At 39.7% G+C, this 19,772-nt stretch overlaps 1 protein-coding gene and 1 pseudogene across 1 annotated transcript in view; both read left to right on the top strand.

The window, feature by feature from the left end:
* The window catches only part of LOC121492529 (coiled-coil domain-containing protein 170-like), a 44,819-nt gene extending 34,177 nt beyond the window's left edge, over positions 1–10,642 (top strand). The window contains exons 7-10 of the mRNA XM_041757795.1: positions 803–1,030; positions 2,245–2,460; positions 5,701–5,836; positions 10,440–10,642. Coding sequence (XP_041613729.1) covers positions 803–1,030; positions 2,245–2,460; positions 5,701–5,836; positions 10,440–10,642 — 783 coding nt within the window. The remainder of the gene's footprint in view (positions 1–802; positions 1,031–2,244; positions 2,461–5,700; positions 5,837–10,439) is intronic.
* Positions 10,643–10,734: 92 nt separating this feature from the next.
* On the top strand, positions 10,735–19,329 carry LOC121492530 (annotated as a pseudogene).
* The last annotated feature ends 443 nt before the right edge of the window (positions 19,330–19,772 follow it).

Here is a 19,772-nt window from a genome sequence, read left to right on the forward strand (position 1 = left end):
TATGGTATTTTTATTAAATTTGTATACCCTTTTTGCTGGTAAAAACTTCATAAAGTACAGATTATTAGAAAGAATATAATTCAAACCACTAGTAATCCTACCACTGTGAGATAACCAATGTTAACATATAGGCATAGTTTTTCTTTCTTTTTTAGAGATTTTTTATTTACTCATGAAAGACACATAAAGAGAGAGAGAAGCAGAGGCATAGGCAGAGGGAGAAGCAGGCTCCATGCAGGGAGCCTAACAAGGGCGGGACTCCATCCCAACCTCCAGGATCACGCCCTGGGCTGAAGGCAGCGCTAACCCACGGAGACACTGGGGCTGCCTTAGGCATAGTCTTTCTTAATCTGCTTCCTTCATTTAGCTATATCAGTAGTATTTTCTCTTAGTAATATATTTGAAACTTGACTTTTAGGGAATGTATAATCAATCATATGTCATTTATTTAATTTTTCTTTTTTGACATTTGCATTGTTTCTATTTTTCCATGTTGTAAATCATGTAAAGAATATCTCTGTATATGAATCTTTATCTAAATATTTATTTCCTTTTAGTACATTGCCAGAAAAGTTGATATAATCTATGTTACCATCTGATGTTCATAAAACTGTTGGCACTGAGCCATCAATTTTATTTTCAAGATTATTTTAATAATGCATATTTATGGTAGAAAATATTTTACATATGCAGAAGTATTACTGTCTGCAGTTTATTAGCCTAGAGTAGATCTGGTATGCTAGTGTGGAACACCACCTTAAAGCACAGCTTCTTTATTTCAATACTGTTGATCTCTACAAAGGAAAATTCTGGGACTAAGAATTTATGGATAGATGAGCATGGCAAGATATTCAGACAGCTAGAGAAAGACAATGAGCAGCAAACATTATTGGATATTCAGCAGAATTTACAGATTGCTACAACTCAAAGACTAGAGGATAAAATTCAGAAACTTCAGAAACAGCTCAGTGATTTGAAATTGTCAAATAAAAGTATGAAAACTCAACTTACAAGAGTAAATGTCCTTAAGGTAAGCAAAGGAAGTGAGGCTTTCAAAAACTTCTTAAGCTTTAGTCTGTTATTATTTTAGCTGCATGTTTCTCATTGAATTTTTTTAAAAATTAACATTAAAATTATTTTATATAAATACATTAGTATGTATAATATTAAAGCATATTGGATAATAAAATTAGATACATTGACATCTACCACTTATTTTAAAAACCAGAATATTATCAACCCCACTGAAGCCCTCATATAATTTCTTCCCTACTTGTCAAAGGTAACTGCTTTCTAAATGTTAGGATTCTAGAGTCCTTTCTTTTTTTATTTTATTTTGATCTTTCTTATTGGTGTAATAGTTAAAAATTTTATTTTGGAGGCTCCTCTTTGGATTTTCTTCATATCAAACTTCATTCGTAGTATTTCAAACATACATTTTATGACTTAAAGGTGCCCTACTTACAGATCAATGTTATTTTGCCATTTTATCAGCAATATTTATATTTCTGCAAAGTCAGTTATTTTCTCTATTTCTGAATTTAGTTAGCAGAGACTGTAAGACTTTGAGGACATGAATACTCGTTAAACCCCTTTAAATCTCAAGTGCCTGTTTATAAAAGTATGCAGTGACTTATTGATGAGTATGATGGTTGAGAAATGTCTTTTTTTTTTTTAAAGATTTTATTCATTTATTCATGAGAGACACAGGGAGAGGCAGAGGCAGAAGCAGGCTCCTTGTAGGGAGCCCAATGCAGGACTCAATCCTGAACACTGGGATCATGCTCTGAGCTAAAGGCAGATGCTCAACCTCTGAGCCACCCAGGTGTCCCAAGAAATGTCCTCTTATTTCATAAATTGTGGAATTTTCTTTGTTTTCCATATCTAAAAAAAAAGAGAGAGAGAGAGAGAGAGAGAGAGAGAGAAGGAAGAGGAAATTAAACATGGGTTATAACATGGATCTTGTCTTTTATTTAGAAAAGATCTAGGGGATCCCTGGGTGGCACAGTGGTTTGGCGCCTGCCTTTGGCCGAGGGCGCGATCCTGGAGACCCGGGATCGAGTCCCACGTCAGGCTCCAGGTGCATGGAGCCTGCTTCTCCCTCTGCCTGTGTCTCTGCCTCTCTCTCTCTCTCTCTCTCTCTGTGTGTGACTATCGTAAATAAATAAAGAAAAAAAATATTAAAAAAAAAAAAAGAAGAGATCTAATTAGTCACCTCCCTTCCCCAACCTCATACCCTCACAGGACAAAACAATTGAGAAGCTCAGGCAATCTTTAACACAAGTTGAAGCAATGGAAGGGAAGGCAGTTATGAAAGCAGAGAACTTGAAAACTACATTAGACTCTGCCAAGCAAGAGGCAAGAGGAGACAAAGAGAAAGTCCACCAGATGTTAAATGCTGTCACTCCTGAGCTCTGCACAGCAAAGAACACGCTTGATAAAGTACCAGGACAACAAGAGGTTTGTTTTGTTCGTTATTATATAAAGGGTCTTTAAGTTGAAGTGATCAACACTCATCTCAACTTAGACTCTATCTGAGCCAGACAAAAAGGAGTTTATTTATGGAGTCAAAGGTGAGTTAAACAACCAGACCTCTGGGGGTGCAGAGCTGCATTTGGGCTGCCGGATCGGCAACCTAGAGCCTTCTAAAGTTTTCTCACCATCTCTTCTTAGCATCTCTGTGTGTGTGTCAGGTTGTTTTATGTTTAGAGATTCTGTAACAGGAGAGAGAATCCCAGGAAAGGATCTTATAAGCCCAGTTAAGGTCAAATGTCTATTCCTGGTGAATCTACAGTAGCAAGGGATGGCATACGTGATTATCTTAGCTTTGGTTTGCATATACATCCTCTGATTAACCAATGACAAGAGGAAAAAATGTCAGAGAATGGAAGTTCAAAGGAAACCATGTGTCTGCGGCTGAGTCATTTTCTAGGAAAAGAGGATAGTGCTTCTAAGTTTGCCTAGATTTTCACTACATTTATAAGGCAGATGTTTTAAGAGACTTTTAAAAAATATTTGAGACAGAAAGAATGAGTGGGAGGGACAGGAAGAAGGAGAGAGAAGCTCATGCAGACTCCACACTGAGCTCAGAGCCACATGTGGAGCTCAATCTCACAACCTGATCACAACCTGAGCCAAATCAGGAGTCAGATGCTTTAACCTACTGTGCTACTCAGGTGCCTCTGAAGAGAATTCTAAAAAGGCTGATAATTTGGGGGTACTGTGGAATTATATGCCACATCTCTATTACCAGTTGCTTAAGAAATATGTAACTTTAGCCAATTACCTTAAAAGATTCTTGAGGCAAAGTCATGATATTTTTTCTCTTGTTAAACTTCCCCATATTTATATTCTTGTTTTTTACTCTTCTCAATATCCCTTACTATATTTTCAGTCAGCTCTCTTCTCCTTTGGGTACTCTGTAGATGACTCTTTACTTAAGAGGACTTTGTTCTTGCCTGAGTTCAACCATCACATCTTCCTTATCTATGAGGCATATTAGATATCTTTTGTTGTCCATTTTTATCTTCTTTTTATTTTTTATTTTTTAAAATATTTTATTTATTTATGCATAGAGACACACACGGGTGGGGGGGGGCAGAGGCACAGGCAGAGGGAGAAACAGGCTCCATGCAGGGAGCCCGATGTGGGACTCGATCCAGGGTCCCCAGGATCAAACCCTGGGCTGCAGGAGGCACTAAACCGCTGTGCGCCACCCGGGCTGCCCTTTATCTTCTTTTTAAAAAGATTATTTGAGAAACAAAGATAGTGACAGAGAGCATGAATGGGGAGGAGACAGAGAAGCTTGCTACTGAGTAAGGAGCCTAAGGCAGGACTCAATCCCAGGACCCTGGGGATCATGATGTGAGCCAAAGGCTTAATCAACCGAGCCACCCAGGCACTCCTGTCCATTTGTATTATGAATTACTATATTTCTGATTCAAAGTAAAGGTGTTCCTGCCCCCTACAATGTCTGCAAATCCTTGTTTGAAAATGTTTTTTAAAAAAATTTATTTAGTTGAGAGAGAGTGCGCATATGTGTAAGCAAGGGAGGAGCAGAGGGAGAGGTACAAGCAGACTGTGCTGAGTGTGGAGCCCATGGAGGGGCTCAACCCCATGACCCCAAGACCATGACTTGAGCCAGAAATCAAAAGTCAGATGCTTAACCGACTGAGCCACCCAGGTGCTCCTAAATTTAATCTATATCAGGTATTGTGTCAAACATGTTTCTTTTGCTCTGTGGCAGTTTTGGGGGGGAGGGGAAGTATTTTCATCACTTAACTAGCTATTTTCTTCTTTTTTAAAAAAAATGTTTTATTCGTAACACACACACACACACACACACACACACACAGAGGCAGAGACACAGAGAAGCAGGCTCCGTGCAGGGCACCTGATGTGGTACTTGATCCTGAGACTCCAGGATCATGCCCTGGGGCGAAGGCAGGCGCTAAACTGTTCTGCCACCCAGGGATCCCCTAGCTATTTTCTTCTTAAAGAAATTTGGAAAGATAGTCTTTGCCATTTATCCATTCACTTTAAAATCCTTTTAATTGCCCTCCCCTCTCAATTTCAGGTGTTTTCACTTTAGGGTAGTTACAGGGCAGGGTTTACTTACTTGGTTTCTTAACTCAATACTACCCTCTTGTGTTGGCACAGTGAGTGCAGTTTCTGAAGTGTATCTTGTCAAGCCTTTGTGATGGGGTGGGGAGTTATGTGATGCCTGCTTCTGCAATGTTCTTGTTTATAGAAGTACCTTCTTTTCCACAGTTTGCTTTTTTCTTTTCCTTTATCTCCAAACCTCCAAGGAACACCTCACCTTTCTAAGTATCTCCCTCTCTCCTCAGAAACCCTGTCCTTCAGAACTGCCATTTTTGGGAGTGCCTGGGTAGCTAGTTGGTTAAGTGTCTGACTCTTGGTTTCTGCTCAGGTCATGATCTTGGAATCATGGGATGGAGCCCCAAGTTGGGCTCTGCACTGGGCATGGAATCCACTTCAGATTCTCTCTCCCTCTCCCTCCCCTCTCTGCTCCTTCTCCAGCTCACTTGTGGGCACTAGCTCTCTAAAAATTATTGGTCTCATTGCTTCAAAGCCCCTTTCTTTTCCTTTGCACTTGCCAGTTTTCTTATCCACCAGGTCTTAGACTTCTTAGTATTTCCCCATTTATGCTTTGTCCTATTTCTGGGATACCACTGGAAACCAGCTGCATCCTCCAGTGTGGGCTCAGGAGCTGCCTCTACTGGTTTAGGATATTTATTTTCCACAAACTGAAGTCTGTGATATTCTCTACTTGTGCTTTAGATATGATTTGTGGGTGGTTATAACTCCTTTCCTTAGAAGATCACTATGGTTTTTGGAGGAGAAATGGAAAGAGATGTTTAGGGGACTACTATTACCATACATCAAATCCAAACTCCAAAAAGGAATTTCCTTAGGGATGAAAAACAAGCAGCAATAAAATTAGGTTTATTCTATAAAGTGTAAAAATAAAATCTTAAAATGAAAAGGACATTTTAAATAAAGAGTTCTTGTTATAGAGAGACCATATTTCTAGCTTAAAAATAAAACTTGAATGTAGAATGTTACATTTCATAAAGAAATGTTTAATAAGACTACATTTCGGATACCAATTTCATTGTACACAATAAATAGGTGACCAAAACGAATGATATATCTTGTGCTTTGGGTGGTTCTTTGTAGCTTTCTGATTTTCGAGAAACTATTATGAAGATGTTGGGATTTAACGTGAGAACAGCTGACAAGAAAATCATCAATCACCTAAGGCTTGTTATACAAGATTATGAAGCATCTAAGAAATCAAAGATTGCTTCTGATTGTAAGACTAGACAGGATAATGAATAAAAAAAGTTTGGTCTACATTGCTGTCAGCAAGAACACAGAAGATATAGACATGTCTTCCAACATCTTGAATTGGCTACATTATGAATAAAATGCATTGATATTTGGCATTTAACTTTTCTTTTTTTTTTAATTTTTTAAAATTTTTATTTATTTAGGATAGTCACACAGAGAGAGAGAGAGGCAGAGACACAGGCAGAGGGAGAAGCAGGCTCCATGCACCGGGAGCCTGACGTGGGATTCGATCCTGGGTATCCAGGATCGCGCCCTGGGCCAAAGGCAGGCGCCAAACCGCTGCGCCACCCAGGGATCCCAACTTTTGTCATTATCTTATTCTATACATTTATTTATGGTCTAGTCTTGATATTTGGCATTTAACTTTTGGCATTTAAATATTTGGCATTTAACTTTTCTTTGTCATTATCTTATTCTATACATTTATTTATGGTCTAGTCTTGTTACTTATAATATATACAATATCTTTATTACTACTACTTTGAGTAGGATACTAACCAGAACTTGTGTTCTTAGTTGGAATATTTATAGTTAACAGACTATTTCTAAAATGAACAATTTTGGGATATACATCCTTACAAATCCAGGTAAAGTTGTGTTCTATAATTTGAATCTGTCTCATCTATTTGATTAACTGAGAGTGTGAAAGTCAGATATGAAATGTTGAGTGGTAGGAAAGTAAGAATTCTTATAAAAGTGCAACAGACTGTTTTGTGTTTTTTTATTTTCTTAGTACTTAGTGTTTGACAGTGTATTTCTAACTTAATCTCTAAGTTTAACAAGTTACTTTTTAAATAGTATAATTCTTATTTATTTCATTTGAAATTGGCTCCTCTTCCAAGGTAGTGTTAGACTTCTCCAAGATGTCCTCTGTAGGAACAAATCAGAATCTGGAAAGGCCTATTGACACTAAATGCCTGCTGTGGTTATTTGAAAAGATCTCCTGTGGGGCTTAGTTTTAGAAGCTGCAAGGTGGGAGGTATCAGGTTTTCCTGGAGCTTACAGAAGTTGCACTTTAGAGAAAATGAATATCCTAAATACTCAGTAAAGGACAAGATGAGAATTGTTCAGTTTCAATGGTCACAACTGTCTTCTCAAGCAGTGTGATAAGTCACTCTGGTGTACTGCAGGGATCCCAGCATGCCACAGAGTATTTCAAATTTTAAGGGAAAACAGTGATACTTGACATTTGTCAGGAAAATACTTGAACTGTCACCAATAGTTTCAATATTGGATCACTCTTCATTCTTTCTGATAACATCCTCTTTGAAGGAAATTGCCCAGGGCTTCTCAGGATTTATAAATCTGTTGCCAAGCAGGAGTCCGTATTTGGTATCAATACCTGGAAAGTTGACTCCAGGCTCCCTGGTTGCAACGTATGCAGCTCACTCACCTTTGCTCTCAAGAGCATCCTCATCCCTGACAAAAGGAGAAAGGTAGGGCAGCCCTGGCCAGAGCTTCCACCTGCTGCCTAACCTGCTGAAGCAGTAAGAAGCACCTTCTGTGTTCAGGATTCCCCTAGGGCCATGGCCCAAGGTCGGTTGCTGCTGCAGCCTCACAGAGCACACACAGCTGGAGGGACTGACTGTACTACATCAGGAACCAGGCAAGCTGTCCTCTGCTTTCTAGAGCTCTTCTTTGAGGAAGTGCAAATACTACCTGTTCCTGGAGTCAAGCTTTCCACAAATGTAAAAGTGCCAAGGTGTGGCAGTTTCTGAAACAGCCTCTTTATAAACACATTAAAGAAAAAAATCTGTAAATACCAAGAGGACTTAGTCTTAATACTCCTTCATAAATTGTGTTAATAGGAACTGATTGTCCAACCATGGAGCAGTGTAAAAGGTGAGCTATATTATTTTTTCTTTTCAAACTTACACATACCTTACTTGATTGAAAGCCTTATGGTACATACGATGTTTAATGTAATTGAGCTCAGCTTTGTTCACACTAACCTCAGTGAGCTGTATTTGGGCGTTCTGTGCTTGAGATGGCTCAATTGCTGCTGTTATCATTGGTTTGTTTTCTTTCAGGATCAAGGTGGGTACTTTCATGTAAAATCTTATTTTTAATTTCTTCTCCGGCAATTCTTTCCTGGATTCTTAGCTTTACATAATTATATACAATAGGATCAGCATCCTAAAGTCATGAAGTTCAATCCTCCTACTCCAACATCACATGATCTTCTAATTCTACTAGTTAACCAAAAATGTCCAAGGCCAGCTACAACATATCCTAATGAACCAGATGATATCCAATCCCATGCACAGGGAATGTTTTTGACATCTAAAATTCTTAGGACCTCAAAGGGCATCCCCTTGGAAGATTCAGTGGGCTCCAGTGCAACAACCATGGGCTCTAGTGGGCTCTTGTGGCCCCTAGCTATGCTAATTCTGGAGCAGACAAGGAAGAAGGACTCTTCCAGTATGTGGAACAGTCTTTACTAGAACTGCTTTCAATCCTGTCGCCAAATTACTGACACACTGTTCTTCAATGATGAAAACTGGGTTTAGATTTAAAACTTTAGATGAGCAGTTGTCAATTTTCAGATGTATCAGAATCACCTAATGAACTTAATTTTTTTTTTTTTTTCTGGGACTATCCTGAGATTCCAATTCAGTTTAACGTGGTGTAGGGATGAGGTATGGATATTTTTTTTCAAAGCACCTTAAGTCTATGAATTGATAAAACTACTTTGGAAAGCAGTTTTGGCAGTGTATTTCCTTTTTTTTTTTTTTTTTTTTTTTAAAGACTTTATTCATGAGAGACAGAGAGAGAAAGAGGCAGAGACAGAGGGAGAAGCAGGCTCCATGCAGGGAGCCTGACATGGGATTCGATCCCGGGATTCCAGGATCATGCCCTGGGCCGAAGGCAGGCGCCAAACCGCTGAGCCACCCAGGGATCCCCGGGCAGTGTATTTCCTGTTGCTGCTGTAACAAATTATCACAAACTTTGTGGCTGGAACAATATTATCCTACATTTCTGGAAGTGTCACCAGGTGTTGGCAGGGCTCTATGCTACTTCCGGAGAGGAAAAAATCCATTCCCTTGCCTTTCCCAAACTCTAGAAAATGCCTACACTCTTGGCTCATTGACACCTTTCACCTTCCAAACCAGGGACATCAGGCCCTTCTGGTCTTCCACACATTGCCATTTCTCCAGCTCCCTTCCTCCTGCTTCCCTCTCCCTGTTTTAAGTACTCTTGTGATTACACTGGGCACACCTGGACAATCCAGAATAATTATTTTAAAGTCAGTTGATTAGCAACCTTAATTCCCTTTTGCCATGTAGCCTAAAATTCAAGTTCCAAGGATCAAGATATAGACTTCTTTGGGAAGTATTATTCTGCTGACCATAATTCACAGCTACCCAAATTGAATACATACATGCCTTATAAACAAGAAATTTTATTCCTATACATATACCTACCTAATAGAAATGTAAATATATGGGGCACCTGGGTAGCTCAGTCTGTTAAGTCTCTGACTCTTGGTTTCAGCTCAGGGAAAAAAAGAAATGCGTATACATATATATTTATATATATATTTGTATATATATATATATTTATACTAGTGTGTGTGTATATACATATATATTACAAAAAGACATAAAATTATTCATAACAGCATTGTTCATAATTGCTCCAAACTGGAAACTGCCCAAATGACTAAAGCAAAGTTAATACCGCAATAAGATCTGCTAGTTACGCGGTAAGATCTCCTTCACTTGTGGGACAGGGAGAGGTCAACTGGAATGAATTTTCTTACGGGCCAAACTAGAAAGTGACTCTAGGCCGAGGACTAAGGATTTGGCAAATAGAGAAATGGTAAATTTTAGGGGCTCCATTGAGCATGCAGGAAGCCTGTGAAAAATAAGAACTACTTGTTGCACATCTGCTGTTAACCAACCAGCCTTATAACCCTTGGTCAAGTCCTGGGTTGAACTCAAATATTAAAATAAACCTCAAAATTAGGAAATGTGGTCTGGATTTCTGGCCTGTGACTCTGGGGTTTCAGAAAGCCCCAACTGCCCTAGCACAAACATTTTTCGGGTCAGATTAATGGAGCTTGTTGCCCCAGGCCAGGAGCCATCAGGCACAGCCAGACACTTTCTGTCTGGGGGCCGTTTCCTCAACTGCAAGGTGCCATTTTCAGGCCTGAAAGGCTGAGAGCCACTTCCTCTGTCTTCGCCTGTCTGGCGTGTCCCAGATAGGGCGCATTTCCTTCCTTCCGCAAAAGAGGGGCCATTAGGACCCGTACAAACCTACTCTGAAGCCTCGCCTGCGGCCCAGCACACCCTAGCGACGAGTGCGGCTGCTTATGCCAAGACCACGTGCTTGGGCAGGATTCCTGGTCAAGATCCTACAACCGGGGATCCCTGGGTGGCGCAGCGGTTTGGCGCCTGCCTTTGGCCCAGGGCCCGATCCTGGAGACCCGGGATCGAATCCCACATCAGGCTCCCGGTGCATGGAGCCTGCTTCTCCCTCCGCCTGTGTCTCTGCCTCTCTCTCTCTCTCTGACTATCATAAATAAATAAGAAATTTAAAAAAAAATTAAAAAAAAAAAAAAGATCCTACAACCGACGCCGCCAAACCGCAGGTGCGACCCCGGGCCGCGCGCCACCGCCCACACCGGCCTAAGCGACGGGTCAACGAGTACGCGCCACTGCGCCTGCTACTGCGCCTGCGCCCCGTCGAGCCAGCCGCGCTCGGGCGGCTCTGGGGGCGGGGACGGAAGAGGCTCAGAATTGCGGCGGTTGACGAGCGTCGCTGAACACGGAAGGGGGCGAAAAAGACGCAGGGTACCTTGGTGGTGACTCGCTGGCAGACGTGATTGGCTGGTGGAAGGCCCGTTTCTGATCGCGCCTCCGTGGGGGGGCGGGAAGCCGCCGACGAGGGGTGGAACCCAGCGATTCCAGCCCAGCCGAGGGGCGGTCTCGCGGGAGAACAAGTAACGCGCGGGAGCGAGAGCGAGAGCGGGAGCGGGAGCGGGAGCGGGAGCGGGGCGCGCCTCCCGGGCTGGGCGGACGCGGGCGGCGTGGGCGTTCTCGCGAGAGCGCGCTGTGCTGGCCCGGGAGAGTTCTAGCCCGGCCTCCGCCCCGGCAAGCTCTCGGTGGCGCCCGCATCCCCGAGTCGGAGGGCCCAGGTGGCGTCAGGCACCGTCTTAAAACCTCAGGTGACGCCTGCTCGGCCACAGTCGGAGCCAGCGCGCTGTTTTTGGCCCTTCTGATCCGGAGCGCCTTGTGGCTCCAAGTACCCGGGGTGACCTCGGCGGGTCCGTCAGTGTGGGGAATCAGCTCTGCAAGCCTAGATTTTATCAGCTCCCTGGCGCAGATCTGGGTTTGGAGAGGACAGCAGGCCTTGCGGAAACTGGATGCTAAGTGACCAGCATGGGCGGACACCCCTTCCTGCAGGCGTCCGACTCTGCATAGTGAAACGGGGCTTTTGCTTGGGGAGCAGGACAGGAGGAGGGGGGCAGGTGCGGTGCTTGTGAGGACTGGCACTGCAGGCTTCGGAGTTTGCTTTCTTTCCTGGAGGAGCCTGGCTGGGTTCTTATTGCACTGTTATCCTAATATAGGACTTTTTTTTTTTTAAGATTTTATTCATTCATTCATGAGAGACACACACAGAGAGACAGAGGCAGAGGGAGAAGCAGGCTCCCTGCGGGGCTCTATCCCAGGATCCCGGGACCAAGACAGCCAAAGGCTCAACCACTGAGCCACGCACGTGCCCCCAATAGAGTTCTGAAGCTGGGTTGTTCAGATCACTTTGGACTCGACCAAATACTGGTGTTTCTTTCATAAACCATGTTTTAGGATGACCTAATCCGTTGCAGAGCTTACTTACTGAATTTCATTCATTCTCTATTTGCAGGTTTTTATTAACAGTTTTATTGAGATGTAGTTTACAAGGCTTACAATTCACCTGTTTTACGTGTACAATTAATGATTGTTAGCATATTTACCCAGTCGTACAATAATCACCATAATGCAATTAGTGATGTGATTTTTTTTTCCTGGTAATTGCCTTTACTATTCTCAAAGTTTGCTCAAGTGGACATTTGAAGATACAGTGTAACAGACGAGACTCTGAAGATGTACACTCAAATTGTTGTACCTGAGTAGGTGAAATTAAGAATTCAAGCATATTTTTTCCTAGATGTTGCAGGTAGTGGAACTTGTGTATTGCAATCCAAAGAGATGCTGTATCAACGATCTCATTTTCTGAGGAATATGGCATAAATACCATTTTACAGATGAGGAAATTTGAAGGATAAATTGCCTAAAGCATCATAGCTTTGCCTAGGCTAAGCCCCTATCCTGGATGCTTTATCTCTAAATTTATTGGCCTTGCCACTTCATCAGCCTGATTTTCAGTTATACTTATGTATGACCTATAAAATTCATTTATTTATTAAGCAAATAATTATTGAGTGATCAGTATGTCAACAACTACATAAAACTGCTCTAGGTGCTAGAGATACTGTAGTGAACCAGCTAAATTCCTATCTCAACTCATATTCTTGTGGAGGACACGATCAATTAAAGAAACACTAATTTCATATATTGAGACATTGCATTTTTTAAAAAGAGGCAAACTAAGAATATAGCGAATGGTGGTGGGAGGCAGGATCTGTCCTGAGCAGAAATCTGAAAGAACAGAGAAAGTTGGGACATAAAGGATTTGGTTTGAGCAACTGTAAAGATGAAGTTGCAATTTACTGAGTTGAATTAAGATTAATAACACTGTGGAAGAATGAGGTTTTTAGGTTAAGATCATGAATGTAGCTTTAGATGTTTTTAGATGCCTTTTAGACATCCAGTTGGAGATATGGTATTTAAATCCAAAAGATAGCATGTGATTTGACCAAGAGAATGGTCAAATTCAGGAAGATGAGGAGGAACCAAGAGGAAAGATTGACAAAGGGGAGTCCAGTGTGTTATGAGGAAAAGCAAGAGAGAAAAAAAAAAAAGAAAGCAAGAGAGAAAAAAAAAAAAGAAAAGCAAGAGAGGATATAGCGTTGGAAGACAAGTAAAGAAAGTGCTTTGTGGAAGAAGGGGTAATTGACAATGTGAAAAGTTAGATTGATCAGGTAAAATGAAGACTGAGAATGGCCATCTGTTAAGAGAATAGAAATACAGTTAAATAACAGGCTTGAACTGCTTGGGTGCATGCAGATTTTTTTTTAAAAAATCACCTTAAAAAATACAATAAAAATACAATATAGCACTATAAATATATTTTCTCTTTCTTGTGATTTCCTTAACATTTTCTTTTCTCTAGCTTACTTTATTGTAAGAATACAGTATATAATACTACTAAATATGTTAAATCAACAGTTGATTTAACAAATACACATGACTGGGTCATACCCTGAGTTCTGATTATGTTATCAGTAAGACATCTGGTCAAAGTAGGCTATTAGTAGTCAGAGTTTTGGGGAGTCAAAAGTTATATGTGGATTTTCAACTATGCAGGAGATTGTTCCCCTTCATCGGCTTCAATGTTCAACTGTACCTGAAGTCTTTTGATACAAATGTTTAAAGTGGCAGTTACTACAGAAACAGTGTTTCCTCCTTTTTGAGGAGGTATACATTTTTACAGCCTTTCTGAAGTGTGGTTTGATGTTATCTAAAATTTAAGTGTATGCTTTCTTTGGCCAAGTAATTTCACTTGTAGGAGCTTATCCTACAGAAATATTTATAATATACATAAAGATACATATACATATATAAAGGTATTTATCACAGCATTGTTGGCAATTGGAAAAAAAACAAATTTTTATCAAAATGATGTAGTTTTAAAGGAAAGATATTAGCATATAGATATGAAAGATAACTGCTACAGCCTGAAATTTGTCCCCTCAAAATTCAAAGATTGAAGCCTTCACCCTTAATGTAGTGGTATTTGGAAGTGAGACTGTTGAGATGTATTACACTGAGATGGGGTCTCAAGAATAGGACCCCTATGGTGAGATTAGTATTCTTAAGAGAAAGAGACCTGAGCTCTCTTTGCCATGTGAGGATACTGCAAGCTATGAAGTGGATGCTCATCAGGAACTGAATTGACGGGCACCATGATGATGGACTTCCCAGCCTCCAGATGTGTGAAGAATGTTTTTGTTGTTTAAGCTATGGTTAAGCTAAGTTAGTCTTGAAGCAGACTCCTTGCTGAGTAGGGAGTCCACATGGGCCAATCCCTTGACCCATGAGATCATAACCTGAGCTGAAACCAAGAGTTGGATGCTCGGCTTATTGAGCCACCCAGGTGCCCCAACCACTAATTCTTTCCTGCTGTTTCCTTCAAAGAGTGGTGGCAAATTTCCCTGCTCTTGGGTGTGGGTTGGACTTAATCACTAGCTTTTAATAAGTAGAATACTGCAGAAGTGGAGGGATGTCAATAGATCGTGACGGCTTCATGACTTCCTCCTTGTTCCCTCTCCTGCATTATTCATTTGGGTAAACCAGCTGCTCTTTCATGAGGACATAGCAAGCAGAGTTTGGGAAAGTCCTCTGTGGCAAGAAACTGAGGCCTGCTCTCAACTTAGGCCTTCTGTGTTTTTTTTGTTGTTGTTCAGTCCCAGTTAAGCCTTCAGATGATTGCATCTCCAGGTGATTGCTTGACAGCAATGCCACAGGAGATACTGAACAGGATCACTCAAAGAACTCTCAAAATCCTGTTGGATAATACATGTTTGTTGTTTTAAGTCACCATGTTTTGGGGGTAATGTAAGCATCAATAAATAATTCTTTGTAAATGTTACATTCTCTTGCTAATACTTACTAGCTGCATTCCTGAGAAAATCACCTTTTCTTTGCCTCAGTTTTATCATATATAAAAGAAAATATTTGGACAGTCCTTCTCAACTTTGTCTTCACATTAGAATTTTCTTCTACCAGTTAAGAGAAATCAGAACTCGGGGTACGACCCAGTCATGTGTATTTCTTAAAGTTCTCTTTGAGATTCTAATATGCAGGCTGGTTTGAAAACTTCTAGATGATCTTTGGGCTTTCTCCTATTCTGTTATGACTAATATGTAATTGGGACACACTTTCAACTTCTATGAAAGCTTTTCCCTGGAATTCTTGAGATACATGATCTGCCTTAGGATAGACAATGGGATTCTTATTTATGTTTTCCTGATGAGATAGATACATAAGAATGAAAAAAATTTGACCTATTTTAAGAATATCACAGAAGAATTACCCAAAATATGATTTTCACATTTGCTGAAGTCTTTGCTTTTGATGGGATCATTTTCTTAGTGCTTTTCTAGTGCTTGATGAAATCCACATTGTGTTTTCATCTTATTAATCAAGAAAGTAAAGAGCTCTGTCTTATTGGATCATTTTTAAAGCCCCCATGCTCTTCTTTTTGGACTTTTATGAAATGTTCAGCTAGTGAACTGCTCCTGCTTTTTTTTTTTTTTTTTTTGCAATAGCTTCTTTAACGTACAAGCATTCTGCCACTAGTGCAAACATTCATTTTGGAGACATTAATTCTTCTGGGATTTACAATGGATTTGGGTTTTTCTCTTTTACCGGACATGGTAAAAATTTGTGGATTTTAACTTTCTATGTAGATCAAGCAATATTATATTCTTCTAATGTGAAGTTTTGATAATTCCTATGAGTGTGTAAAAATTAGGAGTAGGAGTGACATACTACCCCAAAATCATAGTAGAACAATTGAGTTACACTACTGTTTTCCCATTTTTATTACAAGGTGCCAAATAACTTTCATTTTTTTAAAAGAAATACCTTATTTTTTTTAAAAAAAGATTTTATTTATTCATGAGAGACAGAGAGAGAGAGAGGCAGAGACACAGGCAGAGGGAGAAGCAGGCTCCATGCAGGGAGCCCGACGTGGGACTCGATCCCAGAACTCCAGGATCACGCCCTGGGCTGAAGGTGGTGCTAAACCGCTGAGCCACCCAGGCTGCCCTCATTTTATTTTTGTAAAGTTTGTTTGAGGGAAAAGTACTATCATCTCTATAAATAACAAGCTGATTGTAAAATTTATATACAAATGTAAAGGACCTAGAATAGCCAAAACATCTTTGAGAAAGAGTAGCAAAGATGAAAGATTAATACTACATGATTTCAAGATTTATTTAAAGTTACAGTAAGAATTGCTTTGAAAAAAGTTCCAAGTCTGTCTGGCTCATTTAGTCCCATCTCGAGGAAGCACACAGGGGATTAAGAGAAACATATGCTCAGGCAGAAATTTTAATTGACATTGTATTCATTGTATGTATCACATAAAGGGAAAAAAATGTAGTTGAATATTAGATTTGCTGGCTTAGGGACGCCTGGGTGGCTCTGGGGTTGAGTGTCTGCCTTTGGCTCAGGGCATGATCCTGGGGTCCTGGGATTGAGTCCCAGATCAGGCTCCCTGCAAGGAGCCGGCTTCTTCCTCTGCCTGTATCTCTGCCTCTCTCTCTGTGTGTCTCTCATGAATAAATAAATAAAATCTTTAAAAAAAAAATTTGCTGGCTTAACTATGTATTGAATGTTGTATAAAAGTCACAGACATCTTTATAAATGCCTATTGATGTAATGTAAAAATCATTTATTAAGTGAAAAGAATGTTTCCAGTATCTTAATAAAATTTTATGATTCATAAAAAATAAAGCTACAGTAACATAATGTGATATTGACATAAAAATAAATTAAAAATCAACAGAATAGAATAGTAAGTCCAGAGAGATACACACACACACACACACACACACACACACAAATATGTTTTTGTTTTTTTAATTTGGTTTTTGTTTTTGTTTGTTTTGTAAAGGTAGAAGGGCAATTCAGTGGATAAAGGGTAGTCTTTTCGAAAAATGATCTTGGAACAATTGGATCCATTTGCCTAAAAAAGTGCACTTTGATCTGTATCTTGTACCATACGCAAAATGAACTAAAAATGAATCATAAACCTAGATATAAGAGCTAAAACTATAAAACTTCTAGAAGATACAGGAGAAAAAAAATTTAAACTCGAGTTAAAGATTTAGATATGATACTAAAAGCATGGCCCTTGAAAGAAAAAGTTTGATAAATTGAACTTTATCAGATTAAAAATACTTTTTCTTTGAAAGACAATGTTAAGATAATGAAAAGACAAGTCACAGATTGAGAGAAAATATTTGTAAGTCATATCCAATAAAGGACTGATATATAAAACTTGTGAAGGATTAATAGCATGGAAACAACCCAATTAAAAAGTGGACAAAAGATTTGAATTGACATCTTACTTAAGAAGTTACACAAAGAGAAAAAAAAAAGTTACACAAAGAGCAAATAAGCACGTGAAAAGATGCACAACATCATTAGCCATTAGGGAAATACAAATCCAAACCACAATGAGATACCATTACACACTTAGAAGAGTGGCTAAAATTAAAAAGACAGCTTAATAGAGATAGAAGTTTTTTTTTTCCCTGCTACATTAAAGTCTTGAGTAGGCTTGTTAAGGGCCAGTTACAGCTTTCTATGGTGATAGGGAGTTTGTCAGCTTCTCTGTTAGGACTTCATGATCCGAGATGCATCTGAGGCAGCATAATTAATCGAAGGACAAAGAATTAGACAAAATGCATATCCTAGCCCTATTTCTTAAGGAAAAGTCCTGGAAGCTGCCAAATAACATTCCCACCTATATCCCCTTTGCCAGAGATTGGTGGCTGTGTCGCAACAGCAATGCATAATTTTTTTTTCTCAATATTTCATCATTTTAACAGTGTTGGAAAAGGGAGAGGACTGGAAGCTGGTCCTGTGGAGGGGACTCTGTACAAAGGATTCTTCTTAGACCATGTCAGGTTTCCAGAAATTTCAGTTGTCCTCTCCTTGCAATGAGGGCTAAGTTGATTGAGATTTTGGGGCTCAGGACTTCCTGCTTATTCTGTAAGTTACTGAGAAAAGTGTGTTAAAATCTGCACTTGTGGTGATAGATTTTTCTATAAGTTCTGTCAGCAGTAACTTTCTAATTGTGAAACAATTGGCACACAAATTTAAGATTTTTATTTTCCTATTGAATTCCAGAGAATTTCATCACTCGTAATTTGCCAGAAGAATATGAGTTGAAATCTACCAAGAAGGGCTGTAAACGATACTGGACCAAAACTATTGAAAAGAAGTTGGCTAATCTGATAAATGCTGAAGAACGGAGAGATATATCATTGAAGGACTGTATGAGGCGATTATTTTATAACTTTGATAAAAATTACAAGGACTGGCAAGTCTGCTGTTGAGTGCATCGCAGTATCAGATGTCTTACTGTGCCTGGCTAACTATAGTCAAGGGAGTGATGGCCCTATGTGTCATCCAGTAATTTTGTTGCCAGAAGAAGGCACTCCTCCCTTCTTAGGCCTTAGAGAATCACGGTCATCCCTGCATTACGAAGACTTTTTTTGGAGATGACTTTATACCCAATGGCATTCTAATAGGCTGTGAGGAAGAGGAGGAGGAAAATGGCAAAGCTTATTGTGTGCTTGTTATGGGACCTAACATGGGGGGCAAGTCTACACTCAGGAGACAGGCTGGCCTATTAGCTGTAATGGCCCAGACGGGTTGTTACGTACCTGCTGAAGTGTGTAGGCTCACACCAATTGATAGAGTATTTACTAGACTTGGTGCCTCAGACAGAATAATGTCAGGTGACATTATGTCAGGTGAAAGTACATTTTTTCTTGAATTGAGTGAAACTGCCAGCATACTTACGCATGCAACCACACATTCTCTGGTTCTTGTGGATGAATTAGGGAGAGGTACTGCAACATTTGATGGAACAGCAATAGCAAATGCAGTTGTTAAATAACTTGCTGAGAACATAAAGTGTCGTACATAGTTTTCTACCCACTACCATTTGTTAGTAGAAGATTATTCTCAAAAAGTTGCAGTGTGCCTGGGCCATATAGCATGCATGGTAGAAACTGAATGTGAGGATCCTAGCCAGGAGACTATTACCTTCCTCCATATTCATTAAGGGAGCTCGTCCTAAAAGCTTTGGCTTTAATGCAGCAAAGCTTGCTAATCTTCCAGAGGAGGTTATTCAAAAGGGACATAGAAAAGCAAGAGAATTTGAGAAGATGACTCAATCACTACGATTACTTTGGGAAGTTTGCCTGGCTAGTGAAAGGTCGACTGTAGATGCTGAAGCTGTCCCTAAGTTGCTGACTTTGATTAAGGAATTATAGACTACATTGGAAGCTTTGAGTTGACTTTTGACAAAGGTGGTAAATTCAGATAACATTATGATCTAATAAACTTTATTTTTTAAAAATGAAAAAAAAATTTCACTATGAAATTTAATTCTTTATTTCATGTAATACTTATCTCATGGTCTACTTTGATATCAACATAGCTAAAATCACATTTCCTTCAGCTGGTGTTTGCATTGCAATTTTTCTCCCTTTATTTCTTCAACCATTTTGTGTTGTTATATTTAAAGCCTATCTATTGTAGGGATGCTTGGGTGGCTCAGAGGTTAAGTGCCTGCCTTTGGCTCAGGGTGTGAATCCCGGAGTCCTGGGATTGAGTCCCACATCAGGCTCCCTGCCTTTCTGCCTATATGGGGCCTGCTTCTCCCTCTGCCTATGTCTCTGCCTCTCTCTCTCTCTCTGTCTCATGAATAAATAAATAAAATTTTTAAAAAAGCATATCTATTATAAACAGTATATAGTTGAGCTTTGTGTTTTTAAACACAAAACTTTGTGTTTTTAAATTCAATCTCATAATCTTTGTTTTTAAATTGGAATGTTTAGGCTATTGATATTTTTTGGGGGGGGCTATTGATATTTAAAGTAAATTCTGATACAGTTGGATCTAAGTCTACCATATTGCTGTTTATTGTCTATTTTCCCCACCTAATTCTTTCTTCCTATGATGGTTAAATTTTATGGGCCAACTTGA

The sequence above is a fragment of the Vulpes lagopus genome, chromosome 6 (genome assembly GCF_018345385.1).
Source record: "Vulpes lagopus strain Blue_001 chromosome 6, ASM1834538v1, whole genome shotgun sequence".
NCBI lineage: Eukaryota > Metazoa > Chordata > Mammalia > Carnivora > Canidae > Vulpes > Vulpes lagopus.